Below are 13,459 nucleotides of genomic sequence, written 5' to 3' on the forward strand. Positions count from 1 at the left end.
GTCGGTTGCTGGGCTACGCCCTATCCAATGCATGGGTCCCAGGAGAAAGTCCTGGTACCCGGCCTTGTTGGCTGCATCCTTGGTTCCCCTCAACCGAGCAAAACGGTCGGGTGCACGATCTCCTGCCTCGTTCCCCATGATTAACAGGGAGTTAAGGCCACATCGCACACCCCGTCTTGATTTCTCCGAAACTTTATGGCACTTAATTGCCGATCGTGGGGGTGTCCATTGCAACCTGCCAGCCCCAGATAAATACCCAAGGCCAGCGGCGCCAGGGCACCCCCATTGCTCTCGCTTCTGCCATTGCCTTCCGAGCTCACCGCACCCCAACCCTTGCCAAGTTCGCTCCTCACCCCCACCAATGTCTTCCAAAGGCCAAAGTCGACCCAAGGGCAGCACCAGCAAAGGGGAGAAGAGCGAGAAGGCCTCCAAGAAGGAGCTGTCGGAAAGAGCGCGGAAGGACGAGGAAATGCGAGCCAAGTTCGCCTTCTTCTCCCCCGGGTACAACGGCGAGGGGGTGGAGAAGCTTACCTTGGCGCTAGCCACCAGGCACAACGAGTACGGGCCGACGCGGGTACTACCCGTCGGCGCGGAGCGCGACCCGCAGTACTTCCGGGTGTTCGCGAGGTTTGTTCTTACCGGGTTCGTGCCACCGCACTCCTTCTTTCTTTCTGCCATCATGGAGACATATGGGCTCATCCTGGCCCAGGTTCATCGTTCAGCGCATCCAAGAATCTCTCTCGACGCTTGGCATCCGTGTTAACCTCGTCCGGCGCATAGCGGGTGAGACTGTTGAACTGGTCGATGAACTCGACCACTGTGCGGCTTCTTCAGATTAAGCACCCCCGCCGAGATGTGGGCGGTGCGGAAGGCTTCTTGGAACATATCCCATGTGACATGCTCAATAGGGGTGGTGATCTGGTAGTTCTCCCACCAGGATGCTGCTGGTCCTTCCAATAAGTGAGCTGCAAACCGAACCTTTTCCTCCTCAGCGCAGTTGATAGTCACTAGGTTCTTATTTACAGAGCGGAGCCAGTCGTCTGCCATGATTGGCTCTGGTGAGCTGGAGAAGGTAGGTGGGCGCAAGCGCAGAAACCTTGTCAACATGTCCACTTGAGGTGGATGGTGCTGCTGCTTGTTGTTGGGGTTCTGCTGGTGGTTGGCATTGTTGTTGGCTAACTGCTGTGTAATCATCTGAAAGAATTGGGTCTGGGCAGCCAACAGTTGCTGCATGGTGGCAGCGTTTCCTTCAGCTTCGGCATTGTTAGCCTCAGCGTTGTTGGCGGGGTTCCGGCGTCTCGGAGGCATCTGTTTAGGGTAGCATAGATGAGGAAACAGATAGAATAGAGCTAAGGATAACTAAACCCTCAAAACAAGGTAGTAACTCAAACATATATCAATCATACACTCATCAAACATAAAAGGTTTTGAAAAAAAAAAATAGCAAAACACACTTGTTTATGGTGGGACATTGCCCATAAAGAAAAGAGTATGAGGAGAAAGCAATCGACCTGCATTGCCATACACATAGGTTGTATGGTCAATGACTAACTCGCACACTGATAACGATAAAAACTAATATAAGCTGGTAGGCATCAATAGATCTAAGGGAGTGTGGCTGTCGGTGCGATCCCGTTCGCCTTCATCTTGGAGCGGGTGTTTGTAGCAGGGGTGTCCATCTCGTGGACCTCCTGGGGCTCCTCCTCCTCAGTCGGCTCCTCCTCCTGAGGCTCCATCTCCTGATCCTGTGGTGGAGGTGGGACCTGGTCTGGTGCCGGTGCTGCAGCTGGTGCGGCTGCGGCTGCGGCTGCGATGAACGCCTAGAACTGCTCGCAGTAGTAGCGAGCCTGGTCCCTCTCATACTGCAGCTGCTCGATGGCGTCTCCCATGTTGAGGACAGTGTTCTCCAACACGGCCTTGTCCTCCAGCCACTGGGTCTTCTCTCCCATCAGGTTACCAACATGCTCCTCAGCTAGGTCGGCCCTTGTCATCTCGTGTTCAAGGCAAGACTCCAAGTCCACAGTGTTTATCTCCATGTTCTCGAAGTGGGTCGTCACTGGGGTTGCATCCTCGTCGTTGGTCGTAGCTACTGCCGAGCATGCAAGATTCCGCCTCCCAAAGAGGAGGAAGGGGGAATCCTCAGGGAACTCGTGCCGACAGTCCCGGCACACCTGTGCGAAGGCGCACTGCATGACGAACTGAAGGCCCTGCTCGAAGGTGGGGTAGCGGCCGATGAAGGTGATATCCGGCGTAGCTGGCGCGATCTCACGCCCCCGGATCTTCGCCTCGATCTCCCACCGTGGCTGCCATCCCTCGGGTGCGGCGGTCTCGACTCTGCCTCTGAACCTGGGTGGTCGCAGGTCGAGGAAGGCACACAGTGCTGCCAAAGGGGCACTGAACAGCTGGTCGTCGTCCATGGAGGGGTAGTAGACTCTGGTGAACGGCGGGACGTTGCCAAGGCTTCCCATCTATAGAAAATAAAGAAGGTAGATAAGGGAGTATCAGTGACATGATCAAATGGTCGAATGTAAATAAAATAAAAGTGGTAGGTTGGGAATCAAGTGATGAACAATAATATCAAGGGTGGAAATGTAAATATAAAATGGGATGCATAATAATATGTGAATAACATGGCAACATGATATAGTGATGGATGGTGTAATAGTAAAAGAATTAAATATGCATCTGTGGTATATTAAAAGAACATGCATATGTGGTATAAAGCATAGTATTTGGTGTATATGCGGAATAAAACAATAAACATGTCATGCATATGTGAGATATAAATGCAAAGATTTAGATGAATAGGGATAAGGAATAAAATGTATGTATATAGATATAGATCAGATAGGGATAAGAAATAATCCTAAGGTTTGGTCTTTGGTCTTGTCTTATCCTAATCCAAACTAGGGTCAAGTTCCTACAGGCAACACATTGCTCTGATACCATCTGAAGCGATCCCCCTTCACCAAGGGTTTGATCTCTGTGCTTACTTGTGCTAGTCTCTGGATCGACTCACTAGCACACACAGTTCAAGATGTAATACCAAGATACAAAGGTCAAAAGTACTTTATTACATCGTATCATCCAGAACTCAAATTGTACTTACAAACTTGCATGACCTCCTAGGCCAGCATAAACAAATAGTGTTCAAAACCATGATAACAACGTATCATGAAGCTGCAGCGGAAAGGTAGAGTAAAAGGGCCTCATCTACTCCGAGAGGAGAGAGCATGTTGGAATGACCCAAAGAAATATCGACGAACCTCACTCTTCGTCAGTTTCACCTGCATTATTAATTGCAGCCACTACGTGGTCAATACATTTGAATGTATTGGCAAGCTCACTAGAGTTATAAAGGACCTACCAAGTACATGCATAGTTTGGCTAAGTGGGGTTTGGCTATTTTGCATAAAAGCATCATTATTCAAATCCTATCATTTTTAGACAAATAGCTTTGAATTCTATTGGACACGGGGTAGAAACACCCATGCTCCTATTAGCCTAGGCACATTGAGTAGATACATCAATGCTCCTACCCAGTTCAATCCATTCGTTTTATTAGGAAATTGGAATGAGTGAGACTTTCCTTACAGCTCCAATATCTAGTTGCTCACAATTGTCCGTAACCGGGGACACGGCTAAGTACTTAGTTTGACACTCTCGAGAGGTGGTACACTTTACCCACAAGAATTCGACGTGTTAATCCCTTGCTGTCCTCCGGGTGGAGTAGCAACGGCATCGACTTCAAGAATTTTCAGAACATGTTCACCCAGACCACCTGAGGGACCCGTGCTCCCACCTACACAACTACCTCAGTACAATCCCTCGGATCTGGTAAACATTTCTTACTCCATCCAGGCAGAGCCCATATTACCATGTGGTTGTACTGGAAGCTACTAAACAGGAAACTAGTCTAGTCTCTGGTTATCCCGGGTGGCATCCCACATTGTGACGCAGGCGCTCCCCGAATCCACGGGAAAGACGTCCATGGACGATCCATTCCTGAATCCACAGGAACTCGACTCAGAGGGACCCATAGAACTGGACCTAACGTCACGACATCCGAATACTCAAAGCAGCCCACCCAGGACGGTTCATTGAATTACTTGTTTTGCCATACACTAGGAAAACTATGTTTGTAATTCAATAGTATCACATTGTAATAATACTACCCTCGTATATTATCATAGCATAGCATTTTACTACTACGATGGCAATTGGTGGTGAGGGTCATGACAAAGGTATCCTATACTACTAGGACATATCATAGCTAGCATAGATACAATAATAATCTTAACAATGCAACTAATAAAATCTAGTGCATAATAAAATAATAGGTAAATGATCAAAGTGAACTTGCCTTGATAGTAGTTGGAGTTCAAACACTCGTCACAATCGCAAGGTTCGCTCTCCGAGAATACTATACAATCAACAAACATATACACACACATAAACACACAATACAAACATGACCAAAAAATATGTATGCCATGATGCGATGCAAAACATATGACATGAGTGGGTTGGTTTTATTTGGGTGATCTACTGGTCCAAGGCATTGATAATTAAGCACATGCAATTAGGATTTTTAAATAAATTGCAATGGTTAGGGTTTAAACCCTAAAATGAGGTTTTATTGGTATCAGCCAGATAGATTAGTTCAAAATATTTATTTCTCTGTCCCATTGGACAGAGGACAAGAAAACAAAATTTTGGGCACTGGTTTCATTCAAAAAGGACTTCTAGATAATTAGTTATGATTTAAAAGGCATAAAACCCTAATCTGCAATTTGAATGTGATTCAAATATTCAAATTTGAAATTGGACAGTGCCAAAAGATTCTAAATTTCCCAAGGATTCCAAAAAGGTGTGGATCATTAAATTTGGCCAAACAGATTTAAAGTTATGATCATTTGAAGTTACAAGGGCTTTTCTGCAAAAGTGCCTTTTAATTATTCCGGGGAAATAAAATTACATTTTCATTTTATAACTCGGGTGCCACGTGGCGCATTATTATTGGACGGTACCGGTTCGGTTTATAAATAAATCTGAGCCGTTAGATCTAACTTATAAAGATCGGACGCTCCACAGTGCGTACCGGTTCGTTTTATAAGTGATCTAATCCTAGCCATCGATCTAGATCGGACGGACGAGGGGAGTTCTAGGGTTTTACCGGGCGGCGCGGGCTGCCAGAGTTGGAGGAGACGGCGGCGCAGGCACGGGCGTGGCGGCGCGGGGTGCTCCGGCATCGCGGGCGGCTCGGGGAAGTCACGGGGAGGCGCGGCGCGGCACGGAGCGCTCGGTGACGGGGTCGGCGCGACTTCGGGAGGGCTGAGGGCTCGCCTAGGACGCGCGAAGACGGCGGCGCGGTCACCGGACTCCGGCGAGGACGAGCGGGCGGCGTCCGGAGGCTGCACTGCACGGGGGCGAAGACGGAGCGCGTCAACCGAAGCGCACGGAGGAGTAGAGGAAGAGGGAAAAGAAGATGGCGGCGCTGAAGGGGCGCGTAGAGATAAACAAAAAAAATTCCTACGCGAACTCCCAAGATCTAGTCGAGGTAGAAGGCCACGAGGATTACCACTAGACGCGCAGTTGCGGATTATCGATGCGGCGCCTTGATGCAGTGTAGTCCCTCGATCCGATCCAGCCGATCCAATCCCGCGATCGTCGAAGTGCTGAACGTACAGCACCTCTGCCGGTATCCACACGTGCGAGGAGGAGCTCCGGCGGCGGACTGCTAGGTCCGGTGCGACGGTTGAACTGAATCGGGCTAGGGTTCTCAACGCATGAGAGTGGAAAAACCGTTGCCCTTTAGGCATCCCACGCCCCTGCTTATATATCGAGTGGAAGTGGGCTCCAAGCCTTGTGGCCCATCCACCCTGCGAGTCCAACTCGCATTGTCAGCCCAATTCCAGTTCGGGTCCAACCCGACCAAATACTTGCTCCCGCTCTTAAGTGTGTGACCCCGCAGGCTCATGGCGACTTGGACACGATTGGAGTCCGACTCACAATCGATCAATCGGTAGCGGCTCCTAGCAGAACGTGCCGACTCCCAAGTACCATCGAGTCATGATGACGTACCTTCCAATGTGACATACGTCTTAGTCCCTTTTGCCTCGCGATATACCTTGTCGAACTATAGGCGATTAATCGTCATCCCTTTAATAGTTCAACTCTCTTCTCGATCTGTGATATACGATTCATCCGACTAACTCTTAGTCGATCGACCCGGTTAACAGTTAACCAAGTCGCGCATGGCCATGCTTCCCGAATCATATCACTCGAGAGGGCCCAGAGAATATCTCTCCAGTCGTAGGGGCAAAATCCCATCTTGGTTATCCACATCACACAGCTTGATTCTCAGTCAACCCGAACTCTGCCTTTATAACTGCCCTGTTACGGAACAACGTTTGACAGAACCTAAGTTGGTGATCCACAACTCGGATTGTGCGATAACCTCAGGTCTAAGGATTACATTGATTGAGACATGCAAATGACGACCTACTCGTTGCATCTCAATATGGGTCAGTCCGACTCGCTAAACTCTTTAGCCGAGTCCGTGTAAGCTGGAATGACATCACCATGCCCATGACAAGTGGAACCGAGTCATCAGCCAACTTTCACATTAGTCTAGGTTATGTGTCCAGCACAACCTCAATGACTAAGGACAATTTAGTATGAACAACATGAATACATAGTTCCACAATCAAATCACATATTCAATGATACATATCAGATGTTCAAACAAGGACAACTTAATAATATTTATGAATACATTGGGAATTACATCATACATGATTGCCTCTAGGGCATATTCCCAACAGCGCTTACCCTTAGGGTTCACCGGAGACGGAGGAGAACGGCGGCGGCGCGGGCAAAGCTCCGGCGAGAAATTTCTCGAGCCTGGGGGCGCAATAGAGAGGGGAAAGAGGGGAAAGAGAGAGAGGGGCGCGTTGGCTTTATAGGGACGCGGGCACGGAGGCGCGGGAGGCACGGGATGCGGAGATCACGGCGGTGACGGTGCGCGGCGGCGAAGAAGGAAGGTGGCGCGCGTCGCGGGCGCCTTCCAAACGGGGAAGAAGCCGCTGACAGGTGGGCCCCACCTGTCAGCGGGTGCGGGCGCGCGCATGGAGCGGCCGGGCTGGCCGGGCCGGCGCGTGTCGCGGTCGGGCACGGTCGGACAGGGCCGGTTCGGCCCAAGGTGGTCGGGCCGGTCCGGTTTACCCCCTTTTTTTTCTTGCCTTTTCTTTTTCTGCTTTTCTTATTTCTTTGATATCTTTTGAGTTTGAACTCCAAATTGGTCCAAATAAAAACCAAAAAATTTGTAAAATCATGTCCTACCATGATACAACTTTTGGGAGTAGTTTCCCCTCAAAATAAAATATATAAAAATACATTTGCCCTGTAAATGCCTTTAGGGCTATATATCTATTTGAATAAAATACTTTTTTGACTCCAAATAATTAACCAAAAATTATGGGATAGCTTATATATGCATTAAACCCCTTTTATACATAAACCCTATTGGTTTGAAAATCCAAAGCTTAAATGGGTGTAAACAAAGTCTTTTAGAGCCCTTTTGAGATTCAAAATTTGAATTCAAATATGCAATTGTGGCATGATGCTCATGGATGCAATGCACATGTAAAAGTTTGAAATTTTGGGATGTTACAGCCGGGAGAGGGGAATGACCCAGACTGGGACTCCGCCAGGCCGGAGGACTCGGACTCCGGCGATGACTCTTCTCTTGGCGTCGGAGGAAACTCCGAGGACAACGACGACGCTCCCCGGGAAGCTGGCGGGGGTGCGCCGGAGGAGGACGATGACGACAAAGACGACGTCCCCCTTGTGAGACGGTCGGCTGCACAAACGGAAGCGAGCGGGAGGCAAGCCCACAGCCCCAAGCGTCTCTGCCGGATGCGGGGACCGCTGTTTCCGCCGGCGGAGGGGCTACTACGGAGGCCACCCCTGCTGCCCCGGCGGCTCCGCTGGTTCCGCCCGCACGGAAGAGCATCTTGGCGGATCGGGTGCTCAAGCTCAAGCCGCCGGGGTAATTTCACTTCCTATTTAAGCATTTTTGTTTCCTCGATTTCCACAGGTTTTGTCAATTTATTTCTGCGTTTCCACAGGTCTTCAAAGAAGAAGGAGCAGCCTAGCACTTCGCCGGCAGCCCCGGCCAAATAACCACGCCCGACAGCGGGTGGTGGTGATAAAGACGCCGTTGACGCGACGGGAACATCGGCATCTGCCGCTGGGGATACACAAATCCTCGACCTTGGTCGGCAGGGCACCGGCCCAGGAGCAGGTACCCCCGCAACCTGGTACCCCTCATTTTAGCTAGTCCCAGAATTTGTTTCTTATGCCAAGTCCCTTGCAGGGTCAGAGGCAGTCGGCGGGAGCCTCTCGGCAACCGGCGGCAACGTGGGCGACAGAGCCGCACACACAGCCGGGGACGGGACGCGGCAAGGTACTGCGTTGCTTCTTGCGATGACTTTCTATTTTGGATTACATTATTCCCCCAAGCTGACGCAAATGTTTTCATGCAGTCGCCGGGGACGCTCCATCTGCACCCGCAACAACTGAAATGTGGGTGATCGACCTCACCGGCGAGGTCGACGACGCCCCAGAGGACACCATCTGAGAAGCGTCGCTGTTAGAGAAGCAATGAGGGCCCATTGACTAAAGTTTTGATCAGGCTTCATAGGGGATATTTCAGCAGTAGGGTTACCATCATTTGTAAACATAATATTTCAGTGAGATGAGCAGCGGTAGTAAGACGAATAACAGTGTCGGGGTATCCTTTGTTTGACAAATTGCCACTGTGCTTGAACAAATTTTATGGTTTACAACATTACGTGACTTTTGTTTATGTAAATGTTTTATCATTGTATGTGTAAGCTAATAACTATGCCTGTTATGATGGATAGTTGTTGATTCTTTGTGCGCTTGTAAATTGTAATACACCTAATTGAGTTGAGATTAATTTTGACGTGCGTTGCACGTGCAATATTACTAGTGAATAAAAGGAGGGACTACGGTTGCAGGTGGAGTCATGTGATGTCAAGAAAGTAGAAGTGAAGCTCATGATTAATGTTTCAAGTCCAAGGTACACGAAGATTGGTGCATGACAGCTTCAAGGTGGCGAGAGACATATTCACCAAGGTGGAGTTTGTTGAGATATGTGCCGAATATGTGTTCGAGTAGATTATAGTTGGACTTGGAATTAGCGGAGGGTTAGGTGTTGGAGTCGAGCACGTGTAACCCGTGGCCTAATATATAAAAGCACCGCTAGATAGCCTAAAGAGACCATGACAACATAATAGCAATAGACTCGCAGGGGGAGCCGGTGACTTGTGCCGGTGTCCAGGGTGGCTGGTGTTGCGGTATTATGGGAGAGGAGCACACGTAGTCATGTCCTGAGGATATATGCTTCGGTCGAACCTCGTTAACAAATATCATGTCTTGGTGTCATCCTCGATCGTGGTCCGCCGGATTTCGTAACAAAAACATATCAGCTTTTATGAAAATGCAATTATAAATTTTTTAAATAAATCTAAAAGCAATCAGGAATGCATAGAATTTCTCGTACACTTCCTATCCTAATAAAAACTATAGGTTTTACATTGGTAGTCTAGCCACCTCTTGGCACCAAATATCGTGCTTATCTTGTATAAATATTCCGTGCTTACTTCAAGGAGGATGGGTGTGAAAGCTGCATAATCCACGCTTGGATGTCTCTTTAGCTATCTGCACAAGTTGTACCTAAATAATATTTACATGTTGTTATTATACAAAATAACTCACCATATTTGCCAATGAACCTTTTTATTTTTGACAACACTAGGACACCTCATGTTTTACTTGGGTTATTTATAGGGTTGGGTGCTTTGAGGTAAGCTCCCTGAGCTCTTGCCACCTTCCTTCCTTGTATAGCTACCATCCCCGTTATGTATGGTTCCTCCTAAATCTCCTCCCATTGCCCCTGCACTTGACCATTTAGCTTTCTGCCTCGAAGGCCGGTGCAAAATTTTAGGAGCCTCTGTGAGGTGTTTGGTGCTTGACACAAGAATTTGGAGGCCTTCAACAAGGTATGGTTCTTGTTTTGCTTTGTTTTTGGCAAGGAAAAAATTGGATCGTATGTTCAAATTCTCTGTGTTGAGAGATGAAAACAAAGATAAAGATGGTGCAGAAGAAACATACAATTTGTTTTTTATCAAGAAATATGATGAGATGGAATTTGTTCTTTCTCGGTTACATGCCCCCTTTATGTTATTTTTTCTCCGTCCAATGTTCAACATGATGCTTTTGTTGGCACAGGTTGATGATCTAAACGATAAGTTGTGAGATACGCAAGGAAGCAAATCAATCAATTATCAAATCAGAGAAAAAAGGAGAAGAGTTTGCAGCCCAGAGATGGGGCTGTCGATCTCATACCCACCAGATGACTACTTGCCAGCAATGGAGGATAACATGGGCAGGCTGTTCATCCGGTCTGTCAGCTTCAACGACATGGATGGCGCCGAGTCGCCGTCAGCATTGCTTCCCCCCGTCTTCGCCTCCCCGAAGTTGGTCACAGAAAGATCCCTGAGCTTCAATAGAAGAGAGTCTGACCGAGTTCAGACATCGGTGAGGACTCCCAAATCTGACAAGGAGCCTAGTATTAGTGCTGGGTCATCGAGATTCGGGCCGCTGACGGGAGAGTGCGCACCAGACTCTCCGGTGGTTGGAATGGAGAGCTCCAAGCACCAGGCCGCCGCAGTCAGGCTGCAGAAGGTGTACAAAAGCTTCAGGACAAGACGTCAGCTCGCGGATTGTGCCGTTCTTGTCGAGCAGCAATGGTAGGATTGTAATGTGCTCCTTTTTGCATTGGATGCTAGTTTTTGACAAAAATTGGATGCTGAATTCAGGTGGAAGTTGCTTGATTTTGCACTGCTCAAGCGGAATTCGGTATCCTTCTTCGACATAGAGAAGCCGGAGACGGCTGTTTCAAGATGGTCTCGGGCTAGAATCAAGGCTGCCAAGGTAGCGCTCTTATTGTTCAGGTTATGTGATAGCATCATTACTGTAATCTTGGCACAAAGTTATAGGTTATACGTGTCTGAACCCGTACCATCGCGACCTTTGTATCACCAGTCATCTTGAATATGATGCATTGTTGACACTATCACATTTAGGTTGGTAAAGGACTGTCCAAGGATGAAAAGGCCCAGAAACTTGCTCTTCAGCATTGGCTTGAGGCTGTACGTGCCGCAAAATACCACGTCTCCACACTATCTTATGATGGCATTTTTGTAGTGAAAACTGAATTTCATCTCATGTCTGTTGTCAGATCGACCCACGCCATCGGTATGGCCACAATCTGCATTTCTACTACCACCGGTGGCTCCATTGTGAAAGCCAGCAGCCATTCTTCTACTGGTAAAAACTCTGAATACTATTCTGGTCTGGTGTAGTCTAGTCTGTCTTTGAGCAAAATAGGAAAGCAAAGCAAAGCAAACGTCACGGACAACTCATGTGTTTTTATCAGGTTGGATGTAGGCGACGGAAAAGATGTCACCTTAGAAGAGCATTGTTCCAGACGGAAGCTGCACAAGCAATGCATCAAGTACCTTGGTCCTGTAAGTTCCACAATTTTCTCTTCTGATCCCAAGATCTGAACCAACCATTTGGAAGCTTCCTTCTAACAGGACACATGCTGCTGGAATTCTGCAGAAAGAGAGGGAGCCCTACGAAGTGATTGTCGTTGACGCGAGGCTGATGTACAAGGTAAGCCATCAGATCGTCGACACCACCAGAGGCCCCAAGGGAACAAAATGGATCTTTGTGCTGAGCACATGCAAGGCCCTGTATATCGGTCAGGTCAATGACTACTTGACTCACTTCTATCGACGAATTTATTCAACCTTGGGAATATTCCAGTAACTAATGAGAAACTGAAGTTTCCAACATCATTGCAGAAGAAGAAGGGCACATTCCAGCACTCCAGCTTCCTTGCAGGGGGAGCCACATCTGCTGCAGGGAGATTAGTGGTAGAGAATGGAACTATGAAGGTATCAAGGGGACTGTATCTTTTCTTAAGTATATTAACACAGAAATTGTTATTCCCTGACTTGGGGGATTGCTCATTTCAGGCTGTCTGGCCTCATAGCGGACATTACCGGCCAACTCAGCAAAATTTTCAGGAGTTCGTCAACTTTCTCAAGGAGAGAAGTGTGGATCTTACAGACGTCAAGGTGAGGAGCAAAATGTGAACAATAAGTAACATCTGATCTGCCCATGATTGATCAGAAAAGATGCTGACAGAGTTCACTCCAACTGATATTTGTTGCCAGTTGAGCCCATCAGAAGGCGAAGGCGAAGGCGAAGGCGATGCTGAGTTCAGCTTCAAGAGTAGCAACTCCCAGGTGGACTTGACCGAACTCAGCCAACCAGAAAATAAAGTAGACGAGGCACAAGTGGCACCATGCAATGGCACCGGCGAAACCGAGATAAGCAATGGCAGCATGCCCACCACTGCGATATCCAATGAACTCAGAGCAAGCACACCAAGGATCGTGGAGTCCTCCACAACCAATAGGCTGCAAGGGAAGCGGCCATCCAGGCTGCTCATAAATTCTTCTAACAGAATTCTACCCACTACACAGGATAATAGAAGGACATCACCGGACGCCAAGGACATCAATGAGGATTCTGCCATGTTCAGCGAGTGCCTAGACTTCTGCAAGAAGAACCTATTTGCAGAGGTCGAGGAGGAGGAGGAGGCGGGTGAGCTAGTGGAGGTGCCGGAGGAGCTGATCCTGCGCCGCATAACCTCCAAGAAGGGCATGAGATCATGCCAACTGGGGAAGCAACTGTCCTTCCAATGGAGCACCGGGGCAGGGCCTCGGATCGGGTGTGTCCGTGACTACCCACCGGAGCTCCAGTTTCGGGCATTGGAGGAGGTCAGCCTGTCACCGCGAAGCAGTAGGCCAATGAGGTTTTCATCGCCAAGGCCAAGCATGCTGACACAAAATACTGCAAAGGTCGGTGGTACTCCTATTTTCCAAGGTGGCGGCATCCACATGATACCCAAGTCTAGGCAGAGGAGTGTCACTTGGACTGCTTTTTGATGGTCATGCGACTGAAATAAACTGTACATAGTGAGAGGCAAAGGTGAGAGAAAATGATTACTAGGTTACATTTCTTCGGTAGGTTCGGTAGAGAAAATACATCAAAAGGATGTATCTAGTACCAAAGTTGCAAGTCTTGTCAGTTGACAAACTAACAGGATGATTCAGAAACTGTGTTTTTGGATTGAAACATATGCTCAGAAGCTGTAGAACACAACAATCTCAAAAATCAAAACATCACCTCCAAAGAGGACAAGGATTCACTATGAGATTAATCAGTCAATTCATTTTACCCTGATGTGAAGGAACATGATCAATATCACAACAGGTGCACTTAATTTCGGCAA

General features: G+C 48.2%; 2 protein-coding genes across 2 annotated transcripts; both read left to right on the forward strand.

Moving 5' to 3' along the window:
- Positions 1-361: 361 nt before the first annotated feature.
- Positions 362-9,028, forward strand: LOC104583645. Its single transcript, XM_014900497.2, has 5 exons — positions 362-709; positions 7,678-8,053; positions 8,133-8,308; positions 8,381-8,470; positions 8,550-9,028. Exons 1-5 carry the CDS (start codon positions 362-364, stop codon positions 8,595-8,597), a joined length of 1,038 nt encoding a protein of 345 aa, XP_014755983.1. The 3' UTR covers positions 8,598-9,028.
- Positions 9,029-9,789: 761 nt separating this feature from the next.
- On the forward strand, positions 9,790-13,378 carry LOC100845210 (IQ domain-containing protein IQM3). Its single transcript, XM_024460768.1, has 10 exons — positions 9,790-10,091; positions 10,321-10,841; positions 10,911-11,025; positions 11,178-11,243; positions 11,333-11,421; positions 11,531-11,621; positions 11,716-11,862; positions 11,961-12,053; positions 12,135-12,236; positions 12,336-13,378. Exons 2-10 carry the CDS (start codon positions 10,417-10,419, stop codon positions 13,110-13,112), a joined length of 1,905 nt encoding a protein of 634 aa, XP_024316536.1. The 5' UTR covers positions 9,790-10,091; positions 10,321-10,416; the 3' UTR covers positions 13,113-13,378.
- The last annotated feature ends 81 nt before the right edge of the window (positions 13,379-13,459 follow it).

This window comes from Brachypodium distachyon, chromosome 3 (genome assembly GCF_000005505.3).
Source record: "Brachypodium distachyon strain Bd21 chromosome 3, Brachypodium_distachyon_v3.0, whole genome shotgun sequence".
NCBI lineage: Eukaryota > Viridiplantae > Streptophyta > Magnoliopsida > Poales > Poaceae > Brachypodium > Brachypodium distachyon.